General features: G+C 32.2%; 2 protein-coding genes and 1 long non-coding RNA gene across 3 annotated transcripts; 2 read left to right on the forward strand and 1 right to left on the reverse strand.

The window, feature by feature from the left end:
• Nucleotides 203-19,654, reverse strand: LOC109358369. Its single transcript, XR_002108956.1, has 3 exons — nucleotides 19,644-19,654; nucleotides 16,404-16,408; nucleotides 203-312 (listed from the first exon to the last, which is right to left on the reverse strand). It is a non-coding gene; the product is annotated as an uncharacterized LOC109358369 (long non-coding RNA).
• LOC109358368 (homeobox-leucine zipper protein REVOLUTA-like) lies at nucleotides 7,877-14,418 on the forward strand. Its single transcript, XM_019602550.1, has 19 exons — nucleotides 7,877-8,242; nucleotides 8,320-8,868; nucleotides 9,158-9,317; nucleotides 9,452-9,537; nucleotides 9,625-9,715; nucleotides 9,889-9,984; nucleotides 10,089-10,202; nucleotides 10,273-10,356; nucleotides 10,504-10,659; nucleotides 10,737-10,811; nucleotides 11,208-11,314; nucleotides 11,416-11,599; nucleotides 11,712-11,900; nucleotides 12,096-12,176; nucleotides 12,414-12,548; nucleotides 12,843-13,177; nucleotides 13,578-13,683; nucleotides 13,804-13,953; nucleotides 14,170-14,418. The coding sequence occupies exons 2-19, from the start codon at nucleotides 8,630-8,632 to the stop codon at nucleotides 14,320-14,322; spliced, it is 2,541 nt and encodes an 846-aa protein (XP_019458095.1). The 5' UTR covers nucleotides 7,877-8,242; nucleotides 8,320-8,629; the 3' UTR covers nucleotides 14,323-14,418.
• LOC109358367 (serine/threonine-protein phosphatase 6 regulatory subunit 2-like) lies at nucleotides 16,177-25,136 on the forward strand. Its single transcript, XM_019602549.1, has 19 exons — nucleotides 16,177-16,345; nucleotides 17,400-17,503; nucleotides 17,700-17,786; nucleotides 17,908-17,983; nucleotides 18,078-18,152; nucleotides 18,271-18,324; nucleotides 18,557-18,616; nucleotides 18,706-18,822; nucleotides 19,138-19,232; nucleotides 19,313-19,518; nucleotides 20,324-20,421; nucleotides 20,634-20,737; nucleotides 20,862-21,027; nucleotides 21,165-21,287; nucleotides 21,832-21,914; nucleotides 22,313-22,454; nucleotides 22,607-22,636; nucleotides 22,964-23,034; nucleotides 24,065-25,136. The coding sequence occupies exons 1-19, from the start codon at nucleotides 16,307-16,309 to the stop codon at nucleotides 24,885-24,887; spliced, it is 2,553 nt and encodes an 850-aa protein (XP_019458094.1). The 5' UTR covers nucleotides 16,177-16,306; the 3' UTR covers nucleotides 24,888-25,136.

The following is a 25,136-nucleotide window of genomic DNA, read 5'->3' on the forward strand; positions in this document are numbered from 1 at the left end:
TTCCTGCTCTGTAATTTGTTACGGTTGATTTCTATTTTCTGGGGTTGGAGTCATTGAACTGTGTATCGTGATCAAAACCTAAAGAATAATGTTATATCTGTTTTCACGTCATCGTACTCACGAGAAAGTGACATATCCGATTTTTTTGTGAATAGGAAAATTAATAATAGGATTTAGTAGGATATTTTGTGAATGGAAAATGTGGAAAGGGTGGGTCCATTTGTAGGAGCAGGTAGTTCAATCATTGATGGGGGTTTGGGTTTTGATGTACTTGATCTTAGGTCTGGTACAAAAACCTAAGGCTATATGACCCTATGTAGGTCACACCCACAAAAATAATATCCCAATCACTATCTAAGACATTTTACACAAAGATCCCGCAACTAATCAAAATAACATTTTCTCTCCAAATTTCCTTACATTAATTTCATTGTGAAAAAAATTACCCATTAATTATTATTTTGTTCCTGCATAGTCAATGAATATGATGAGTGTAAAATATTACCAGCCGATCTAAATTAATCGAGGAATACAATAATTGAAAAATATAATTTTATTTCTCTGGAGTAGTAGAATAGGGTTACAAATATTTTCCAATGAACAAAATAAATATATATAATAAACACATTATTCTATTAAAAATTACCTGAATCCTAAAATTGTAGCAGTAAGAAATGCCTCTTTTGTTTTTGGGAGTCAAGTAAGAGAATATTTCTGCTGTCCTACAAGTTATGTCATTATATGTACGATAAATCTATGATTTATTGAAAGAATATTTTTAAGTTAAAAATTAATTATTTTTCTGATCGATCAGAATTGATATTATATGTAATGATACAATTTGTAAGAAAATATAACTGTTGGATAATGTCGACACAAAACTTTGAAAGGTGTTTGATAAAATGATTTTTGGACATATCAGAACATGCAGCTTTTTAGATCAGAGGAAACACCTCCTCCTCATAACTTGGTTGACTAAAGGTAAGGACTATTGTGTCATTATATTTATAGTTTCCTTTTTTCTTTATTTAAAAAATTTCTAAATCAATTTAAGTTTGGAGGGAAAATACGTCATAATAATGTGGTAAAAAGTATACATAAGGTTCTGTGACTTGGATGTCATAAGTTCAAATTCTAGAAATAAACGTATTCTCCCAACAATGAAATGCACACTCTTTCGAAGTTGTTCAAATGTGAAGTTACATTAAACTAGAACGAACATGTCTATATGTTATGTCATTTGAATAACAATTTTTCCTGCATATATAAAATGAAATACTATTCAAAATTGAGCACTTTTTTTCACTTTGTAAATCACCAGGATTTAAATCTCCGATCCTATAATTAAACAAGCAGAGGCTGAGACATAAAATCTGGAACCTTAAGTCCTTAACTATGTCAGAGACTTAAATGAAACTGCAGAAGTTGGTGTTAAGTTTAATGGTTGTTTGTATTGGACAGAGTTTTAAGCAGACCCCAATTCTTCACACCTTAATAATTATGATGACGCATGAACTCTTATCTGAAAACATTGGCATCAGAAACTGCAAGTATAGTAACCTGTTATTCTCATTCATTTATTACAATGCAATGGACCCTTGTTTTTCTTCTGTGCTTTGTACTGTCACAAAAGCTACCACCTTTTATCCTTTCTATCTGCATGCTAATCAATTGTTTTGGATTATCAAGGAAATTAATATCAAATGGATCTCATATATTTCTTTCCTTCTTAATGTAGTAGTTTTTTTCCATTTTTGTCATCAATTCTAGAGAAATTCAATAAGTTGAATGAATGAATAAATTTAAATCATTAAATGTTCATAAAATTAATAATTAGGATGCGAAGTAAGTTGATCGCCACTCTATTAAGAATGAAAATAATAAATAAAAGTATAACACAACCAATATAGGGACTTGGTTTGTGGTGTTGCTTCACTCTTGAAGCTTTGATTTCTTATCATCGATTGTCACATGCAACGATTAATGGGTCCCTTGTGGCTTTCAATTCAACCTTACTCTATGTTTAATAGTTTATATCTACTCACTAATTCAAATTATTGGATTTGACTAGAATTGATGTTGAAGAGTAAGTTTTACTTCTTTTCTGTATTTTTAATGCATTAAAATTATGTATAAAAAATGTAAAACAACACCCTTAACCACCAAGACAACTTTATCAAATTGTGGGTTAAAGCTTTATGGTGAAAACAACATAGCATGGAAGGGTGAAATGATGTAGAAGAAAAAAGAGAGGGAGAAAAGGAAGAGAGGTAAGGAACAAATAATAAATGTACCAAACAAGCAAAGGTGTTGGAGGGGCATAGTGTATATACTATATAGTGTAGAGTGTATACTAGTGTCTATTGGCTGAGTTTAGTGGGGTCAAGACTCCACTTCTAATGACCAAACCAAATATTTTTTTTGCAGTTTTATATTTTGTCCGTTCATCATTTATCATTCACTTTTAATTATTATTGGTTTTTCAAAAATATATTTTAAATAAAGATATATTGACTGTGTATAAATATTTATACTGACAGAGTAGAGGTATTATACTCTATTTTAATTTACTTTCTCACCTTATATATAATTATCACTTTAGATAATTTGTTAGTACTTTTTATATCTTCATATTTTGAATACCATAAAAATAAATAATGATTTTTTTAGGTGCATCTAAGATGTATCCGCATGATCTAAGACTTTTAAGCTATACATATAATTGAGATGAGTTTTATCTTTGTCATCAAAACTTATTTATACATATAACAATAATGGAGCTTCTTGTACCATGCTTAAAAGAAAATCATCTATCAACTATGTTCACTATTTTTGACCTTTCATAGATTGCTCTATTTAGAGAACAAACATTTTTGTGTCTCTTTTTATAAAGAATGAAGGAATGTTTATGGAACCGGCCCATACATGATTGGACCTATGATGGGGCCCAAAGTGGGGTTTAATTTGAGAGGGAGGAAATATGAAAACACATCTGTTATCCAATTTTTTGTATCATTCCATATATCATCACTTTTGGTTGAAAAAATTATTGAAGTTAAAATTATAATTATTAAATATTTTTCTGACCAGTCATATCTCTTGACACGTGAGGTGACTTAAATGAATATGACAGCAGATGTATACTCTCTTAATACTTAATAATATTCCTTTCCTATGAAAAGCAGTGGCTGAAGGCAAAAGCAGATAGAAAAACCAACACCCACTAGGAATTAGGAAACTGAGGGATTAGAAATTAGATCATAAAGAAACACACAAAAGGATAAAATAATTAGAGATGGAGTGGGACAAATTGGAAGGATTTTAATCCCTTCATTATAAAAAGTTTAATGGGAAGATAAATATATTCCCATTTGACTTTGTTATATCTAATCATACAACATTCATTGTGTCATTACAATTGTGTATGTTCATGTTTTTATCTAGGGTTGACCAAGATAATTTAAGTTGTTTGTCCTTAAGCCCTTGTCAATTGTTTTGTAACTAGAACTAGATAATCATCATTTTTTTGTTAACTTTTGTCAACTTGTGCCTTTAGAACATATTTTTTTGAAGTGTGGAATAAATGTTAAAGAATAATTTATTGATATTAGTGAAATTGTTTTAATTATTTATAGGAAACATAAATCATGTTTTAAAGATTTTAAAGAAATTGAATGCTTTTATTTTATTTTTAGTTACTGTTTTTATTTCTTACTATGTGTATAACTGTATAAGGATATACATCAACAAAACTTTACTATGTATCTTAGGTAAAACATATTATTTTCATGCTCATATAAATTATTTTTTTTTAAATGTCAATGCATTATCAAATGAGTTTAAAATATGCGCACTGATGTCAACACATCATCCACCATTGATTTGTATTACTTTTATTTGAGAGTCAATGGTGATTAATAAATCAATAATGAATGATTGACTGGCAGTGTAAAAAACATTTACACTGTCAATGTGTACATATTAAATCCTTATCAAATATTACAGTAAAAGTGTTTGACATTGGCATTAAATAAAAGTTAATACAAAACTTTACCATATATGAGTGCTCTATTTATCATTGTTGTGCTCTCACTAAAGAATAACCATTTAGTTCCTTGCAAGATCTCTCATTACAAGTCATTATTGTCCATGTGAGAAATATAAAGTATTCGTTGTCTAAAATAAATTAGTAACTATCTAAATGAAAGGTGTGTGTTCAAATTTAAACTTTTGAAAAATATGCTTCAAACATTTCTCATAAAAATAGTTGTTGCAACTTAACATTGAGCTCATCCAAGTTTTATAATAGGAGAGAGGGATAGATGAGTGAGTGATTGGATCCTCTAATACCATAGTCATATTCATGATTGGATATTGTCCCAATCTTGTAATATGAGTGAGTTAATTAGTCTTCTTTGTTAATATGCTAAATTAACAACATAGATGAGCATGGATGGATCCATGAGGGAATGATTTAATTTGTCTCAAAATTCATTATTTTGACTCACTTCACACATATTGTCTCATAAGTATGATCAATATATTGTTATATACCTTTTCTAACACAATAATATTTATCCTAGTACAACAATAACTAAGCTATCATTTCATTTACTAGGATTCTATGTCCCAAAAAGTTTATGTCCTCATATTCCTATCTAATAGTATTTCACAAAATAATATAAAATATTGATTTGTTTTTTATAACTTTTTTTCAATTAAATAATACATTTTGACTGGTTTGGGATATCATTGAGGACACTGGAGATCTCCTTCCATCATTTCATACCTTATATTTGTTGGAAATGTTTGTGATTGAGCTTTATATTAGAATCATAAAATTTTATTTGAGAAATGGTATCTATAATCTATTTAGGGGTAGCCATTTCACATTTTTAGACCTTAGGCTTCAGAATTTGATAGAAAAGCCCAATAATAACACCCTTAAATAATCTCCTAGTATGAGGCAGTGATTTCACTTTCAGCACAGGAAAAGAGAGAGAAACTGATTACACTCAAATAGTGCAGACAACACCATGGAAGCATGAAACTTTTCCTATAGTTGGAAGTCAATTTCATTTACCTTTTGCCACCCATTTTTTCACGGGAGCACATCTGCTGTTTCACACTTTGTGCCGTTCCATGTGTCATGCGCATGTAATTGGTTAGAAAAATACTTAATAGTTAAATTTTAATTTAAATATATGTTTTCTAACCAATTACAAACCTATAACACATGCAGTAACATAAAGTGTAGGACAACATATGAGTACCCATTTACATCCACATTTTCTATTGGCACACTTAGATGAAATTAACTCCAAAGTTGTATAGCCAGACAATGATATTGACCCCTCTATTTTATTTTATTTCATTTTTCTTATAGGTAAATTGACATGTCAACTTTTCATGTGTTATGTCATTTTATATCTTTTCAAATGCAAATGCCTTATTTTGGCATTTATATTTGTTTTTATGTCTTTGAATCTAAAGCACTTTGTATAGTTTCAACTTTCAACACACTCAAATAAATAAATGATTCAGTAACATATGTACATCTTCTGCCTCAATATATGTAATTGTGTATTATTTCATGTATTTTTTCATTCCCATTGATCAAAAAATGTAATATTAATTTACATTTAATTCATGTTTTATTTTTTCGACTAATGAAAAACAATAAATACATAAAATGATATAAACATTAGGACAAAAGATGTAACCCTTAAGTAACACAAGTTAATGTATATAGAATATCACATGATTGTGTGAGGATCTTCACTCCACAACCCATGTTAGGCCATTTACATTTTTAACATTTTATATCTAGAAAAGCAAAAGTATTCACTCGACTTTATGCTTTAAAATGTAGGGATTTGAACAATTATTACTTACTATAAAAATAATATAATAAGGAAATCAAGAAAACAAACCAAATTTAAAAGAGACATAAAGCTATATCAACCATATATGGCCAAGCAAATTAATAAAACTCAATGTAATCGATTTCTGTGAGCGACATTTGTTAGAATAAGTAGCCACAAATTACAAAAGAGATTAACTTTTTACCCAAAAGGATAAAAAATATCATTGATAGTACCAACAAATTAATAAAACCAATAGCTTATGCCACACCAGTCCAAACATCTCTTTAAAGTGGGAAATTTTCTAATGTAAAGTAAATTCACATGCACCTAATCACACAACAACTATATTTAATGAGAGGAAGCAAAATAAATAATCATTGTATCAAAAAGATTATTTTCGACCTAAAGTGCTAATATTTTTTATTATCTTCGTTGTGGTTAGTGTTGTGATGTAAAAAGTGGGATTAACAAGTAAAGAAGAAACATTATAAGAAAGAATAAACAATACTAAATTAAAATTATTTTAAATAATATATGTTAGTTTAAGTGGATAAATGAAACGAGTTTTTAAATATATCTAGTGGTGAATCTTAAGTTTGATATTGAAATTTATATATGAAAATATATCAATGAAATTAATCTTTTCTTATGAGTAAAAATTAAAATAATGATAAAGGATGTTCAATTATAATATTTCTGATGCGTGAGTAGGACGTATTATTACTTTTAGCGCGTGCAAAAAAGCAGGGATATATGAAAATGTCATGTTATAAATTAAATTTATATTATATTGTTTGTATTTTTTAATGAAATTTAATTTCTTAAGTTTTGTTTTAATTTTAGATCCAATAAGCGTTGAGACCGTGACACTGAAATCCCAGAATCTGATCATTTAGAAGATTGGAATGTGCATAGAGACATCACATCCTAAACTAAGTAACATTAATTACAAAAAGGTTCCTTAACTATTAAAAATATAGAAAAAGAGTGTATATACTAATATTATAGGGATTTTTAAATTCTCATTACATCATTCATTATTTATTTGTAATTATTATTAACTAATTTTTTTAATAAAAGTAAATAAATGGTGAATGATATACTGACTGTGTATAAATTTTTACATTATCAATATATAAATTTTAAAAATAATAATTATAAAAATGCTAAAATTAAAATTCCATAAATTTATAAGGATAAAAACATATCGTTTTTTTGTTTCTGAGAAATAGATAAGAATTAGATGTTTGTATTTTGATATATTTGATCAAATTAGTCACATATTTAATTATTTCTTATATATACAACTTTACACATCAAACTTTAAGAAACAAATGAGGTCTTATCTAATGCTAGATGAACTATTTGGTGTGCATATGTATTTTATAATGAAAAGAATATATGTATTAAATATAATCATATAAAATTGGCTGTGATATTTAGTTACTAAATCATATACTATATTTTACCAACTAAAAGTTTAATTACGTATTTAATTATTCTACAATTTCCCATAAGAAGTCTGCCGTTACAACTCCAAATCGAAAATTGAAATTTAATTGATCCTCTCTTAAATTTTTGAAAGATCAACAAATGTAATTTTATAGAACAAGATGCATAAATATTAAGAGAAAATAATGTAAGAAATTTATACATTGATTATTTATTTTTATTGTTATTGACTCTTTTTTAAATATAATATAAATAAATGATAAATAATATAATGAATGTGTATAATTTTTTACATCAAAAATATATAAATATTATACTTACATATTAAATGAATGTAATATCTATATACTTACAATGTAAAAATTTATAATCAGTATATCATATAACATTCATTTAAATAATTTTTATTTAAAAATCAATAATAATTTAAAATAAATTATAGATAATATAATGTTAATATAAAAAATTACTTTGACTATATAGATATTTTTCTCTTGCACTCTAAATTTTATTATATATAAAAAAAACATGAGTGGTAAGTTTTTCGACATGCGTGTTTCTCTCTCTCTCTCTGTCTTCCCTCACTTTATTCCCACTCTTTCACTTTCAGATCACTTCTTCTTCTCTCTCTTTCCCTTCAATTCTATTCAAGTTTGAAACTTTGATATATATATATGAATGAATACATGAATATACGATTAGGGTTTATTCATTGTCTCTTCTAAGAAAGAAACTACATAACTTTCCCCAAACTACCCTCTATTCCTTCCTTCTTTCTCAAGCTCCTTCTTCTTCTCCCTTTAGAATCAAAACTTGAAACTTTTATCCTTTCACAATCACAATGAGCTTTTACCCAAACAAATTTTAAATAAAATCCCGTGAATTATGGCATAGAAGTTAGAACTTTGAACAAAATAACAAAGGTGGGGGTTTCTGTTTCAGACACAGACAAAACTTTTGATTTCTGTGGGAACTCAAAAGCTCTTGTTTTTTCACGCAGGTTGTTTTGTTCATTGAATTTTAAAGCTGTACGCGTTTTTTGGTTCTCAGAAACGTATATTTTGCTCTTTAATTTTGGAACTATTTGCCTTCAAATGCTGTTTCACTTCTTAGCTGGTTGATTTTAACCACACTTGAGAGCACCCCACCATAACCGTGGTTGGTTACAGAAAAATACAATATTTTCTGTCTTTATATATACCCTTTTGCTTTTTAAGCATTCCTTACCAAGCTCAAAAGAGTTACAATTACAAGAACCTTCTTCTAGTGTTGTTGTTGAAGTGTGTGATTGTGACTTTGATTTGAAGAAAATGGCAATGGCTATGACTCAACAAAGAGAGAGTAACAGCAGTGGTGGGAGCAGCATTGATAAACACCTTGATTCTGGTAAATACGTGCGCTACACGGCTGAGCAAGTTGAAGCTCTTGAAAGGGTTTACACAAAGTGCCCCAAACCCAGTTCCATGAGAAGACAACAGTTAATCAGAGAGTGCCCAATTCTCTCCAACATTGAACCTAAGCAAATCAAAGTTTGGTTCCAGAATCGTAGGTAGTTGAATGGAATAGAATTATGGTGTTTCTCATTTCAATTTGTAATGATTTTTAAGGCCTTACACTTTCACTTGAAGCTCTAGGATGATATACTAAAAAAGGGAAGCATGTTTTGTTATAGTGTTTCATTTCAAATTGTAATTTTTTAAGGCTTTACAAGAGTAGAAGGTTATGTTATGGTTTTCCATTTCAAATTATAATGAATTTCAAGGCTTTATACTTTCAATTGAAGCTATAGAAATTTCTTATTATAGTAGGGTGATATAGTTTGGAGTTCAATTATGCAGGTGTAGGGAGAAGCAGAGAAAAGAGGCTTCACAGCTTCAGACCGTGAATCGGAAACTGTCAGCAATGAACAAGTTGTTGATGGAGGAAAACAATCGGTTGCAGAAACAGGTGTCACAGTTAGTATCCGAGAATGGCTATATGCGGCAGCAATTGCATACTGTAAGCATATGAAAATTGATTTTAATTTACTATGTTTTTTGTCATTTGTCCTGGTTGAGGCATATTTCAATGGAAGTTAAGTTATACCTTCAACTATATATGATTTGGTTGTTTGAAATGTTATTCAACTGCAGCCATCAGCAAGAGCTACTGATGGAAGTTGTGATTCGGCAGTTACTACTCCTCAGCATTCTATGAGAGATGCTAATGATCCTGCTGGGTAATTTTGAATGAAGTCTATGTATGAGCTTTCGACAGTTTTTCATATCAAGCATCCACGGGTTCATTTTCTTGCATGGTTTTGCAGATTCCTATCAATTGCAGAGGAGACTTTGGCAGAGTTCCTTTCCAAGGCTACAGGAACTGCTGTCGACTGGGTCCAGATGCCCGGAATGAAGGTTTCTTCTTTTCTATTTCCTTGCAAGAAAATAAGTTAATACTGGTCATGCCTCTAGTTGATAATAATTTTAGTTTTTACAATTATGATACTGTACCGGTTTGAACATGAAAGCCAAATTTTATCCACTAAAATAGCTTATTAACATTTATTTATATAATTCTTTTTTGTCAGCCTGGTCCAGAGTCGGTTGGGATCTTTGCCATTTCAGAAAGTTGCACAGGAGTGGCAGCTCGTGCCTGTGGTCTTGTTAGTTTAGAACCTACGAAGGTAAATAAGAAGAGAAATTATGGTTTGCCATTTTCTGCCATTTCTTGTTATGCAAGTTCATAGCTGTCTGAATCTTGAATTACTAATCTCAAATTTTTTAATAGGTTGCGGAGATCCTAAAAGATCGTCCATCATGGTTTCGAGAGTGTCGGAGTCTAGAAGTTTTCACAACGGTCCCTGCTGGAAATGGAGGAACAATTGAACTTGTTTACACACAGGTGACTATCGAATGTGAAATTTAACATCTATTTAATTGATCCATGTGAGTAAATGTCAAATTTTCTACAGACATATGCTCCAACCACACTGGCTCCTGCCCGGGATTTCTGGACTCTAAGATACACTACAACTTTAGGCAATGGCAATCTTGTGGTAAGTAGGTTTATGTTGTTAATTAATTTTACTATTGTTGCATAGAGTTTAATATGAAACTTTGTCAATCCTACTTTTTTATTCTCATTTTGAAAGAAGGTTATTTAATGATTTGCACTTATATGTATTTTGGTTTCACTTCTGAAGGTTTGTGAGAGGTCACTGTCTGGTTCTGGTGCTGGGCCTAATGCAGCGGCTGCGTCTCAGTTTGTTAGGGCTGAAGTGCTGTCCAGTGGTTGCTTGATTCGACCATGTGAAGGTGGAGGATCAATCATCCACATTGTAGACCACCTAAATCTTCAGGTTTGACTTCTTGACAATTAGCTATATCGTTTCTAACTTCTTGTCATACACATTAATCTGGTTATATTTTCTTCTAGGCATGGAGTGTACCAGAAGTGATGCGACCACTTTATGAATCAGCAAAAATGGTAGCTCAGAAAATGACAATTGCGGTATGTCCACTTTTTTTAATTAAGGAAGTAAGGTTCTCTTGAAACCGTTTGTTGATCAATGTGATTATGTAAACAATATTGTAACTGTGAAAATGCAATCTCTTGAGAAAATCTGTGAAGTATGTCATTCTGCATTTGAGGTAGCTTCTGGCATATGGATGTTAGACTATGCAGCAGATGCATCCTGTAGAAGTTGCGGTTGATGTTGTTGCTGTATGGTCATTTGATTAGATATCTCCATATCTATTTTATTAACTCCCTTCTGTCTTTACATTCTTCATGCCAATTTCGACAAGTACATCACTAGTTTTCTAGACCAATCTCTGTTTCACCCGACTCCCATCTCCCATGCATTCTTCTAAGAAGTCGGGTAATGATTCACTGGCTTTTGTATAGGCACTTCGCTATATCAGGCAAATAGCCCAGGAAACAAGTGGTGAAGTGGTATATGCCTTGGGTAGGCAACCAGCTGTTCTGAGAACTTTCAGCCAAAGGTTGAGTAGGTAACCACTTTTAATAGTTTGTTTTCTTGAAAACTGTTCGAGCGTGCTGTTGAAAATGGTCTGTTATATTAGATGAAAAAAATGATACATTACACTTGCAGAGGCTTCAACAATGCTGTCAATGGATTCAATGATGATGGCTGGTCTGTATTGAACTGTGATGGTGTGGAGGATGTTATCATTGCAGTCAATTCCACCATGAATTCAAATGGCACGTCTAATCCAGCTAGCTCCCTTACTTTCTTTGGAGGAATTCTCTGTGCAAAGGCTTCTATGTTACTCCAAGTGAGTTTAAAAAACCATTGGCATGATATAATAGATGTTTTTATTTTATTTTTTAAAGGAGTTATAGCTTTGAAATGCTATATGACAATCGTTCATTCTGCTTTACTTGCAGAACGTCCCTCCATCAGTTTTGATTCGCTTTCTTAGGGAGCACCGCTCGGAGTGGGCTGATTTTAATGTCGATGCATATTCTGCTGCCGCACTTAAAGCTGACTCATATGCATATCCTGGAATGAGGCCTATAAAGTTCACTGGTAATCAAATAATCATGCCACTTGGACATACAATTGAACACGAAGAGGTATTCCCTTTCCCAGGCACATATTCCTATCGAGTTCCTTGTGGTTTCTTAGATGCCAGATATATCTTTGCATTGGGCTGAGATTTGGTTAATATCTCTGCCTCTTGTCGAGTGATGTTAACCAGTTGTGCTCGGATCACTTTATACACTTGTTTTCTTAAGCAAGATTTTTGCTAATGTTGTGTTACATTCCAGATGCTAGAAGTTATCCGGCTTGAAGGCCACTCTCTTGCTCAAGAGGATGCTTTTGTTTCTAGGGACATTCATCTCTTACAGGTGATTCCTCTAACTCTAGTTGCATGTCAGTAATTATCATTATTCTTTTCATTTTGCATAGGTTGTCAGATCAAATGTTGATATATATCATGGAAAAGTTCAAAATTTGAAAAACAATACTATAAGGGGCTATTTGCGAGTTGATTTTTGGAGAGGATGAAAAGTTCAAATGTTGATATATATCATTATTCTTTTGTTTTTTGTCTAAGTTTTGTTTTTTTGTATTTCTATTTACAGATATGTAGTGGAATTGATGAAAATGCTGTGGGACTTTGCTCTGAGCTCATATTTGCTCCAATTAACGAAATGTTCCCAGATGATGCTCCATTGGTGCCTTCCGGTTTCCGCATTATCCCACTGGATTCAAAACCAGTTGAGTTGTGTTTTCATTGTATTTAACTTTGTCTAACGATATATTTTTCTTAAGGTGTTGAATGATATGCATTAATGATTACTCCTTTAGTCCAGTTAAATCCCCTTGCTAGTGTCTTCGATTATTAAATTTCAGGTGCTTAATAAAAAAAGACAGGATATTATTTTCTTTATCTCTTATAGCATGGAATATCATACTTGAACAATGACTATAAAGTACCATGCTAATTAGAAAAGACCTACCGATACTGATGTCCACATATGTAACCATGTTAATATGTTGTTGTGTTTCAGGGTGATAAAAAGGATGTGACAACTGCAAACCAAACCTTGAATTTGACATCTGGTCTTGATGTTGGCCCATCAGCAAACAATGCTGCCGGAGATGCATCGTCATGTTATAGCAATCGATCGGTGTTGACTATAGCCTTCCAGTTTCCTTTTGACAGCAGTCTGCAAGATAATATTGCACTCATGGCAATTCAGTATGTCCGGAGTGTGATCTCTTCTGTGCAGAGGATTGCCATGGCTATATCTCCATCTGGTATAAACCCGGCCATCGATGCTAAATCCTCCCCGGGCTCTCCAGAAGCTCTTACGCTAGCTCACTGGATCTGTCAGAGTTATAGGTAAGTCTGCACTAATCTATCTGTTTAATATTTTTCGCTTAATCTAAAAGTTGTAATATATGCACGATACCTTGCGTATCTTAAGTGGATTGAGAATCATCTAGTTCAACAATGACATTTTGTTCTTTCACACATATATCTGTGTTAACTAATTAGGGAAATGTTTCTTGGACATCAAGGTAGGGACACGGTACAATTCCCCTTTACAATACAGTGTCACTTCGCTTATTTGATGTGTCGCCGAAATGTGTGTATACAAAAAATATAAATGAGATTGAGATAAATGTACAGGATGTCAAATTCGACCTTGATAACATGTTCAAATAACATGACTCAATAATTGATTATCTTATCAAGCATTCTAGTTAAATATTCAATTTTGGAAAATGTCTAAAAACAGTTATCATTTGGGGATGGAGTTACTGAGATTTGATGCTCTTGTTGGTGAGTCAATGCTGAAACATTTGTGGCATCATCAGGATGCAATTTTGTGCTGTTCTTTGAAGGTATGCTTGTGCTTTTATTTCATGGTACATTTGATGCTTTTATGCTTTTCTAAGTGTAAAATGACAATCCTTTAAAGCGTGGCATGTAAGGTTTATTTGATTTTCGATTTGATCTTGCAGTCACTGCCAGTTTTCGTCTTTGCGAACCAAGCCGGCCTCGACATGATGGAAACAACTCTAGTGGCTTTACAAGACATAACATTAGATAAAATATTTGATGAGTCTGGACGCAAGACATTTTTTGCAGATTTTGCTAAGTTAATGCAGCAGGTAATTTATGAAACACATTCTCATATTCATTTTCAATTTGATGCCCTTTTTAGTGTAAGTTTGTTTACACTATATCATATATTCAATTTTGTACTGCCACTCATTAAAAACATTTGATTCATAATAATTTATCAAAAGTCACACATATATATATGATCATGCATCAAAATTAAACTCATTTTGAATATTTGTATTGATATATCAATCTTGTTTCAGGGTTTTACTTATCTTCCAAGTGGGATTTGCATGTCTACAATGGGGAGACATGTTTCATATGAGCAAGCCATTGCATGGAAAGTTTATGCTGAAGGAGATTATAATAATGTTCATTGCTTAGCTTTATCTTTCATAAATTGGTCATTTGTATGATAATTCTATTATTCCAGTGTTTAAATTTAAATCCCTGATTGTACCCTTTTCAATATATGAATATGAATGGGTATTATAAATAAATGAGAAAATTTTATAATTTTGATAATTATGATATCTTAGAAGAAAAATTGTACATCCTCTTATAATTTTTCATACACCATAAGAAAAGTAACACATTTTAACAAATTTGTAATTGCTTATGAAAGATTGATTTATAAATAATATATTATGTTTTTTTTGTGTGGGAAAATTTATAGGATAACTTTTTATGAGAATATATATTACTTATCTTATAATGTATATAAGTAAAAATGGTAGATAAAAACATTTATTGTTTCATTAATAGTAGAATACATCTTATTGTAATATGGAAGGGGTTACAAGAATAATATGCAACTATTACATCTCAAGCACATATTCGTCAAATATCCTCGCGTGTCAGATACGTGTTCTCGCGTGTCGGTGTCCGACATGTATCTGACACGGATACGCTCGGATTCATGAATGATATGTATCCATAGAGTATTCAAAAATTAAATAAAATAAATAAATATCAAGACATATATTAGATTCGTCTTTAATAAAATAGAGGATATATAGATTCGTTTTGAATAAAATATAAGATATATAGATCCATTTTCAATAAAATATAGCTATCGACGTCATCTTTAAATATATAATCTTCAGCTCACCTATTTGTTGAATAAAGTTAGAAAAAGATAATTAAAAATAAGTCACAACATTATAATTTTTTAAACACATAGTGAAAAATTACAAGGAGAGTGAGGGTATTGTGACATTATTGGTAACTTCCTTAGAAAAATATATACATGTTTCTACGTCTATTTTTTTTGGGAAACATGACCTAAAAAGAATGAACCTAAGGTTGAATATTGAAAAAGATATATTATTATTGAAAACTTGTATGATTTTTTAGAATATACTTGAAGTGATTTTTGAAGTTATTTTTATTTTCAAAAATCATTCTTATCATCATATATTTATACAAGTTTATTGACTCAATAAACTCTAATAAATATTGGTCAAGAAATATTATCCCATTAAAGATGCACCACATGTAACAATGAATCAATAATTCATTGGTTTATGAAAAGGAAAAAGTGAATGAAATGTTAGAAATTTGAAAATTGAAATGTATGACCTCATTATGCACTACACATAACATGACATCACATACTTACATCCCACCCACATAAACATAAATGTAAAATATTCATTTCATCTCTCTTATCATTTGTACTTTAGCCAATTCAATATTCATTTCTTCTCTCTTACCATTTTATCCATTATTTTTCTAGAATATAAAATATGAGTGTTGACAATATAAAGATATATATTCAGTTATTGTATAATTCATCAATCATTTGAATTACTTTTATTTAAGAGTTAATAATGATGAAAAATAAATAATAGGTGATGTAATAACAATATAAAAAACTTTAATAAATACATATTTTTCTCATAAAATATATGTCATTCTAAAAATATCTCAAATTTTAGATTATTTTACTTAAAAGTGAATAATAATTTAACATATTAACATTAACATAAAATTCTTACACCATCAATCATAAGAAATACATTCATTAATATCGAAATTTTTTATTTAAAATCTATCATTTACTATTTAAAAAAAGTAATACAAATAAATTGTTGATAATATATAAATCATGTATAAATATTTCATACAAAAATACATATAGGTGGCACTCATATTTTATACATTTTTTCTCTAATTTTCATCATTTTCATATTTCACAATTTATTTTATATATGTCTTCTTTTCCGTTTTCTCTCTTTCTCCCCTCTCTTCTCTTCGATCTCTCTCTCTCTCTCCTCCACAAAATTAGGGTTTCTTCTTCTTCTTCTTCTTTTTCTTCCCTAATCTCCATCACCATCATCATCATCATTTTCTTCACATAGATTCGCCGCTCCTTTTTCCACGCTTTTCAGATCCGATATGTTTTGGAAGCTCGCTTCTCTTTCTGCTACCTCTCCCGTGAGTTTCATTTCTCTTCACTTTAATTCTCTCAATTATTCTCCTCCTGCATTTAAACTCTACCTCAATTATTGCACCCCCTATTTATTTTCTCATTAATTAATTTAACAACCATCACTTATTTCCCTCATTCCAATTATCTATTTCTATCAATTAATTGTTATTATCAATTATACTATCTAAATATCCCGTGTTATCTTTATTTATTGTATTACCTGGATCGTCGACCTTAATTAGCTGTTATGGTTTTCTCAGTTTAAATTATATTAAACCAAATTAATAGTGGAACCCTTGTTTTCAATCTGATATAGTAGCTTTCTATGTCAGGAGGATCTCAGTGTGAATCAATTGATGGATTTTTGTGTGTGACAATTAATTAATATTTTAACTGCAATTGACTTATTTTTATTCCTTTCTCACCCAAATGTACTGACTAATGAGCAATTGAAAAAACCGTTGAGCTCTATTTATAGTGAATACACATTTTCTCGAGCTGGTAGTTTAGTTGGTTAGAGCTAAGGATATACAAGTTGAGTAGCGGGGTTCGATCCCTGCAAACGATTGTCATGTCAATTTCCCTTTACCTATCCCCGAGCCCCATTATGAGGGCATATTGGACTCTCACTATGGGGTGTCAGGCCCATCCTCCAGGCCCACATATCAAATCCTTGATCTTACAAAAAACACCCGAATACTCTCAATATATTGCAAACTCTTGAAAACAAAAGTCCTGTGAATCTTCTGAAAATTTTGCTTTACCTCTTTGTTAGATTTAACATGAGCCCTTGGTTTGTGAGTTCTGACAACTTTCTTTACTCTCAAGAATGTAGTATTTCATTTTATATTTCTCGTTTAGGATACACGTTTACAGGGGACTTTATTGATTGAATGCCTAAGAAATGAGTGCCAACATTTTTTATGGGACAGGCTAATTAATAAATCAAAGTCTCAACTCTCAAGTGCCTTAAAGTTTGCCTAGCTTATTTTCATTCTTCCTCGATATCTTCTTTTTGTAATCCTTGAAGTTCATGTTTGTGTTGCTGGTATTGCACAGGTGGAGGGAATACTAGACAAGGAGAATTTCACTCTGGAAGAGCTTCTGGATGAAGAGGAAGTGATCCAAGAATGCAAGGCCCTAAACAGTCGTCTCATCAACTTGTATGTTTTTGCTCAATTTGAATCAATTGTGTTTTCACTTCCACTGGCACAAACAAATTTCACACTTTTGTGAACTTTTTCATACCTGCCCTATTTTTTGTGTTGATGATAACTTGAAGTAAATATAATTACATAAATAGCAGATTGGGCATGCAATTTTACAGATGATTAATTGGCTATTTTATTTTACTTTTAGTCTGAGAGATCGAGCGCAGGTTGAGCAGTTGTTACACTACATCATTGAAGAGCCACCAGAAGACGCTGAAAGCAAACGGGCCTTCAAGTATGCAATATTAACAGAAAACTTGTTGATCTTAAGAAAAATAGAAAACTTGCTGCAAAAGAACGTCTTATTCAATGTTTCAACTTTCTTGTTACTATCTGATCATTTGTTTGTAATTTAGGTTTCCATTCATTGCCTGTGAAATTTTTACATGTGAAATTGATGTTATTTTGAAGACATTGGTGGATGAAGAAGAGGTTTATATTTCATTCCGTATGACATTTTATTTGAAGTTTTGAGGTTGTATGGTAATGCTTATATTGATATCTCCTCCCTTTTTTGTAATCTTAGCTGATGAACTTATTATTCTCCTTCTTGGAGCCTAATCGTTCTCATAGTACCTTGCTGGCTGGCTACTTTAGCAAGGTATATGTTTGATGAAGCTGGAAGCTTAGTTTTCATGACATTTCATTAAATATTAATGTGGTTTGTCCAAATTTAATTGAACCATCTGCTTGATGCTTATTTTTTTGATATTTTACAGGTTGTTGTTTGCTTAATGATTCGAAAGACAGTGCAGCTTATGAATTATGTTCAAGTAAGTAAAACAATACGCTTTTGTAGTGCATTAACAGATTGCTAATTTAATCTTGAAATTTACAATTTTATGATGCAACTAAGCATGAGCACTATTGTGAATAAACATAATTATTTTTCTTCTGGGCACCTTTACATGAAGCAGTTGTTAGTTTATGCTACAATTGAAGTGGATGTTCTGTATTGTCCCTGTGAAATCATATTTCATTCATGATTCAGCATGCTTTCTGCAGGCCCATCAGAATGTTTTTCGCCAACTGGTTGATTTGATAGGAATTACATCCATTATGGAGGTTAACTTCTATCTTATTGTTATCATCATTAAAATGCTGAGATTCTGCTGACGTGTTAGAATGCATTCTGAAGTAAGTTCTTTGAACAGGTTTTGGTTCGGCTAGTAGGAGCTGATGACCATGTGTATCCCCATTTTATAGATGTGATGCAATGGTTGGCTGAGACTGACCTCCTTGAGATGATTGTTGATAAGCTAAGTCCATCTGTAAGTGAAGCATATATCTAGGTTGATATTGCTTTAGCCAGCTTTTACATTAGCTCTATGGTGTTTATGCATTAACTATATGCCAAATGTCATAATGGCCACCATAGTACTTATCTATAAGATTGACATTTTCCAGTCCAGACTAGTGCTGGCTAGTGTGGCTGAGTCTTTTTCAAGAAAGATGAGTGTTTATGGGATATAAATGGAGCAATTAGTGAAAGTCCTATTAAGTGACAATATTTTATGTGTTTGAATATTACAGGCTATTGGTCTCCCGCTTGTCTTATCTGACAACTTGTTTTATTTTTCAACCAGAGTCCTCCTGAGGTCCATGCTAATGCAGCTGAAACATTATGTACAATAACTCGAAGTGCCTCATCTACTCTAGCAATTAAACTTTCAAGCCCAAGGTTTGTATTGCTGCTTTGCTAGGCTTTATGGTTTTTCTTCAAATCTATACCCGTGGAATAATAATTTTCTTAATATGCAGCTTTGTTTCAAAAATTCTGGGTCATGCATTGGAAGATTCACAATCGAAGTCTAGCCTTGTGAACTCACTTTCAGTGTGTATTTCTCTGTTGGATCCCAAAAGATCTATTTCATCTCCCCTTTTTCATTCATTCCGAAGTCAACATATGTATGAGCCATCTATTCCTGTAAACCCAGAAACTATTGGTGCTATGCTTCCTAAACTTAGTAAGTTTGTATTGACCTACGTGTAAAGAGTCCATATACTTGATGCTTGCATTTTCAATTTAATTATATTGCCTGTTTATAGTATTTTTCTATCAGATGTATGCTTATTTTGAGTCCATTAAAACTTTAGAAAATATCAAGAGGGTGAGCCCAAGTATACAGGAGGTATACAGAGGAGTGCTCAAGAAAGGGGAAAGATATATATAGTTTACTGGGATTTTATATTATTTCTGGAATGCTGCCAGTTTTGTAGGTTTGGGACTTTATTTATGATTGACTTTTGTCTTAGTAATTACTAGTTATTCTTTCTTTGTCCCGGTAAGTCAAGACCATTGTGGGAGATATGCTTATTGACAACATTAGGATCTTTCTGGAGTTTGCCTGATGAAGCGGGATCCTTACTTCTAAAAATAAAATTCCCGGTCTTTACCAATAAGACAGGTTGTTTAATGCTATAAATTTTAACTTTATATGAACAAGCGAGACTTTATCTCTATGTTTCTTTTTGCAACCACTTTTCTTTAGTCTTCACTTTTACCTGCATCTCTATGTTGTTCCTATATTTAGTCATCAACAAATATCGATATATTTTTGGTTAAGCAGTTGTGCACTTAGTCTTGTCAGGGGTTCATGGGTTGTGGTGAGTAGTTGTGTACCAAGTGTGTCTTTTGATAATTCCAGAATTGAAGGTTTAAACAGTGATTTTGGCCACCTTTTATTATGTTTGATACAAAATCTGTCAAAACTTGTTCATGTAGAGTTGTAGACATGAAGTCATAAATAAGATTTCTTATCTTGTCTGCAGGTGAATTGCTTAAGCTTTTGAATGTGTCATCGAATGAAAAAGTATTGCCTACAACTTATGGTGAATTAAGACCCCCACTAGGAAAGCATCGATTAAAGGTTTGTTATATTTTAATCATAAATTTGATATACATGGATATCCCCATCAGAACTAAGAATTTAGTTTGAATTCTTGTTTCAAAGATCACCTTCATGATGCACTTAAATGTTCAAACTTTTTTATGCCACTATTTAATTTCCTATTCTATGATAATGCTATTGTGTTTGTAGAGTATATTTTCTTTTTCTGACCTATCTGCAAATAATTTCAGATTGTTGAGTTCATGGCAGTACTTCTAAAAGCTGGAAATGGAGTCGCAGAAAAAGAAATGGTCAACTCAGGAACCACACGACGAGTTATTGATCTTTTCTTTGAGTAAGCAACTACTAATTTTCTTCGACGGAGTTTTAGATATTTAGAGTAACCTTGATATACTCGGTTAAACTGTCTTGATGATGACACATTTTTTAACTGGTCTGTGTGTGCTCTACTAATACAGGTATCCATACAATAACTCATTACACCATCATGTAGAAAGTATCATAATAACATGTTTGGAGAGCAAAACGGATGTCATTGTTGATCATCTTCTTCGAGAGTGTGATTTAATTAGTCGATTTATCCAAACAGATAAACGAACTATTCTCTATGCTGATGGCAATCAGGTAAACTGATCGATTGGAGGTCTTTGTCTTCGCCACTACTACTTTTGGTTGTGTATATGAGTCTCAGTCATGAAATATTTAAGCTTTTGGTGCATGGAAACATGACACTTCATCATGAAACTCGTGTTATATTGCAGCCAACAGTACCTGCTGATGGAAAACGGGCACCACGGACTGGAAACTTGGGGCATATTACTCGAATAATTAATAGACTTGTTCACTTAGCACATAATCGCAGCGACATACTGAAATATCTTGAGGTTAGTTGTGGCATATTACACAACTTGGGGTATATTACACACATTTGTACATAAAGCAGAGTTTCATATTTTTTGCAGTTAACTTTTACTATTTGTATCTTTGAATATTTCAATTATGACTGAATTTGGTATCCCTGACAAATATGTTTTGAGGCTGATAAATCTGCTCAAAGACTCATACAGGATTTTGATGTCTCCTTACATTCTTCTGCTAAAGCCCATTTTGTTTTGTACACTACACCCCCGAGAAATGGTTTATTCTTCTAAAGTACTGCAACTGTTTTGTCTGCAACTCTGCATTATTCAATGAGAAAAGTAAAAGCTATCATTCTGGGCTTGTTCTCCTAGGATTTCTTCTTCTCTGATAAATAGTTCTCCTTCTGTTATTTTTAAATATCTCCTTTTCGTAAGGAATCATGTACAGGCTTGCTTGTAATTAAAAAGCTTCCTATATCTAAAAACATAATGCTGAGCTGACATGTTGAGTTTATATTGGAATGAAGAATGTTTAATCACTTCAACTTGATTTTATTGACATCTGCAGGGAAATGGTCAGTGGAATGAGTGGCAAGCTATAGTTCTTCAGGAGCGTAATGTGGTTCAGAACGTTCATCGTTGGGCTTGCGGGTAAGCTCTGATGTCAACTATGTGGGTCTAAATGATTAGCAAGCTTGTTACTGGGAGGATGAGGATGTTTTTTGTGCATAAAGTCTTTCTTGGGATGAGGGCTTGATTTTTAGTGAACTGCATTAAAGATTAGGGTACTGGATGTAATTGTGATGTTGTGATCTACAATTTTGACTCTGGCAAGTTTGTTATATGCCATGTTTTGACTAGCATATTTTATGATAAGGCTGTAATAACTATAATATCTGTCATGCACTTTTTCTTCCTTTTAATATCTGAATTGCAGTTATAATATCTCTGATTGTGCATTATATGTTTTTCTATATATTCACTTTGTGATGCTGTAGGTCATTTCATATTTGGATTTATCTAATTTTTTTCTTCTTTTTCATGTGCAGACGTCCGACTGCTTTACAAGATAGGATGAGGGATAGTGACGATGATGATCTTCATGATAGGGACTATGATGTTACAGCTTTAGCAAATAATTTGAGCCAGACTTTTAAATATAAAATTTATGGTAGTGATGATAATGAAGAGGTCTGTGGTTTTGACCCCCTGTGCATGATTTTTACTCATTTCTGTATTTGTGCATTTTGAATTCTTTCCCTTTTACTTCGCCAGATTTGTCTTTTGGGTTGGGAACCGCGACTTATATAGTGGACTAATGCTTTGATTGAATTGGTTTGCAGGAACGTGGTGGCCATGATCGAGATGATGAGGTAGTACTTCCTTTTTTTTCAAAAATAGTACTTAGTAACTGCTGTAATTTTATGATGTCGAGATCCAATCCAGATCTTAAGAACACATCTCATTCGGGAATTGGGTGAATGCCTGTTCCTCACTATTCCTTAAAACTCTTATAGATGTGAAGCACAACTTGGATGTGCTGTAATTTTGTAATTTTACTATTTGAGCATTAGTTACCCTACTTTTGAGTGAGCACCAAGTGATACAGTCAATTTGTCTTGTGTATAAACCCAAACATCTACTAATCTTGTATTTGTTTTTACGAATTTTATACCAAAACTTGTTTATATGTACTGTAGGATGTCTACTTTGATGATGATTCTGCTCAAGTAGTCATATCATCCTTGAGACTCGGTGATGATCAAGGGAGGTGAGTATTTTTATTTCATCACATGACTGATACTTTAGTTTGGTTGAATCTGTTTTTACAAGTGGATTAATGAAGCAGTCTGATATTATTTTTAAGTAAGTTGTGTGTGTACAGGACAGCAGGAGTGTATATTTGATAGGTAAAATGTTGGCCTTGTTAGTGTACTTTGCCTGGCATAGAACTTTTCAGGTTTTCTTGCATGTTTCATCTTCCTAATGGTATCTGTTAATTTTAAGCACTTTTTAAGATGATGACATAGTGCAGGACTGTAGGTCTTTTATGATCCAGTGACAGCTTAGGGAAATAAATATCCTTCAAATGCAAATATGCTAGAATGAAATATGTATTAGAATTTAGATGTTGAAGGAACAACGTCCCTGGATCCATATTTACATCATGAAGTGTGCTTATAGGTCCCATAGGGTAAGTGCTTTTAGGTTCAATAAGAGATTTGTTCCTTTTCACTAGATCCTCATCCCATTTTTTGCCTGTTGAGACTGCAGTAGTTGATTATAAATCCTCATTCTGTGACAAATAAAATATATTCTTCCATTTATTTAGTCCGTCTTAGTTCCTAACGACCTGAAGATATTGTTTTGCATTAGATACAAAAATCAGTATCATGGCCAGGCTAAGTGATAAAAGTGGATAGCAGATGGATGCCAAGTTACATTTTGGTCAGCAAATTACTGCAGTATAGTTAACTTGACATTTATGCTTAGATATATACATTTTGAGGTAGATGTACAGTTCAAATTTATTGTTGATAGAGTTTTAATGAGAGAAAACACATGACTGTTGGTTAAGCTGAAATGATCGTCATTAGCGGCTCTTGTAGTTTATCATGCAATCTCTTTATTGGTCATGTTTTGTTGTTCTTTTTAACTTCAATGTCATATAAATAAAATTAGAAAATTATTCAAAAGCTTCATTTACCTGCCTAATTTCTTTTCTGACTGGATGATTCCGTCAGTGTTTTTGTAATTCATCATTTGAATGTGGATATAAGAAATATAATTCTTTTTTGCAGTAACCTGTTTACAAACTCCAACTGGTTTGCATTCCAAGATGACAAAATGGGTGATGCACCTGGGGACATGGGATCCTCAGAGATGATGGATGAGATAAACTTGAATGGTGCTGCAAATAGCGGTAACAGTAGTGACGATGAGGTAGTGGTTGGAGAGGATGAAGAATTAAATGAGAGCAAAAACACAGTGAATGGTACATCTAGCTCCAGCGTAAACTTAAGTGGATTAACCGGTAGTGATTCTACCGACGAAGGCACTTTGAACATTGTAAGTGAAAAGGCAAGCGTTTCAAATGATATGGGATTCTTCAAGTTCGAAGCACCAGACAATGAGGACTTGTTTGGGGATAGGCCTTTACCCGATTGGGTAGGATGGGGTGAACCTTCAGATATGCAAATTGCTGGCTCAAGCTTGAACCCTTTTGTGGATAAGGATGAGTCTAGTAACAATAATTCTACTAAACCTCAATCAGGAAGCCCTAATCTTAGTTCTCCTTCTACAGGGGAATCCATTCCTTCAAACAGGTCTCCAACTACTAAAGATTCGATCGATGGGGGTGGTGACATGAGTCATAAATCAGTATCAGTGCCCTCACTATTTGAAGAGGATGTTGAATTTGTAGGTGTAGAATTAGAAGGCACCGAAAAAGCTATGGAACAGGCTCTGAAAGAAGGGATAGTTGGGGAAGCAGGACCATTGAAAAGGAACATAGTCTCTAAAGTGGCAGAAAAGGAAAATTCGGAAGAGGGTGGTCCTGGAATGAAGGAATTCAATGATGCAAATTACTGGAGAGTTGACCAAGAGGTTGCTGTTCTGGAGTGATGGACAATGATGGTAGTAAATCTTGGTTCTTGTTTGTATGCATGGTTGGACCAACACCAGTGGACCGCATTCTCGGTTAGCAATGGGCATATGCAGCAAATTAGTGTACAGTATATTTTTGTTTCAATTATGACCCATATCTGTTATCGTGTATTAGATGATAAAGTGTTTTTCTTCTTACTGTAAGTGATTTATGGGTTTCCCACATTTATCGAATGTTAATATAGTGTGGTCTACATTCTGGGTTCA

The sequence above is a fragment of the Lupinus angustifolius genome, chromosome LG10 (genome assembly GCF_001865875.1).
Source record: "Lupinus angustifolius cultivar Tanjil chromosome LG10, LupAngTanjil_v1.0, whole genome shotgun sequence".
Classification (NCBI taxonomy): Eukaryota; Viridiplantae; Streptophyta; class Magnoliopsida; order Fabales; family Fabaceae; genus Lupinus; species Lupinus angustifolius.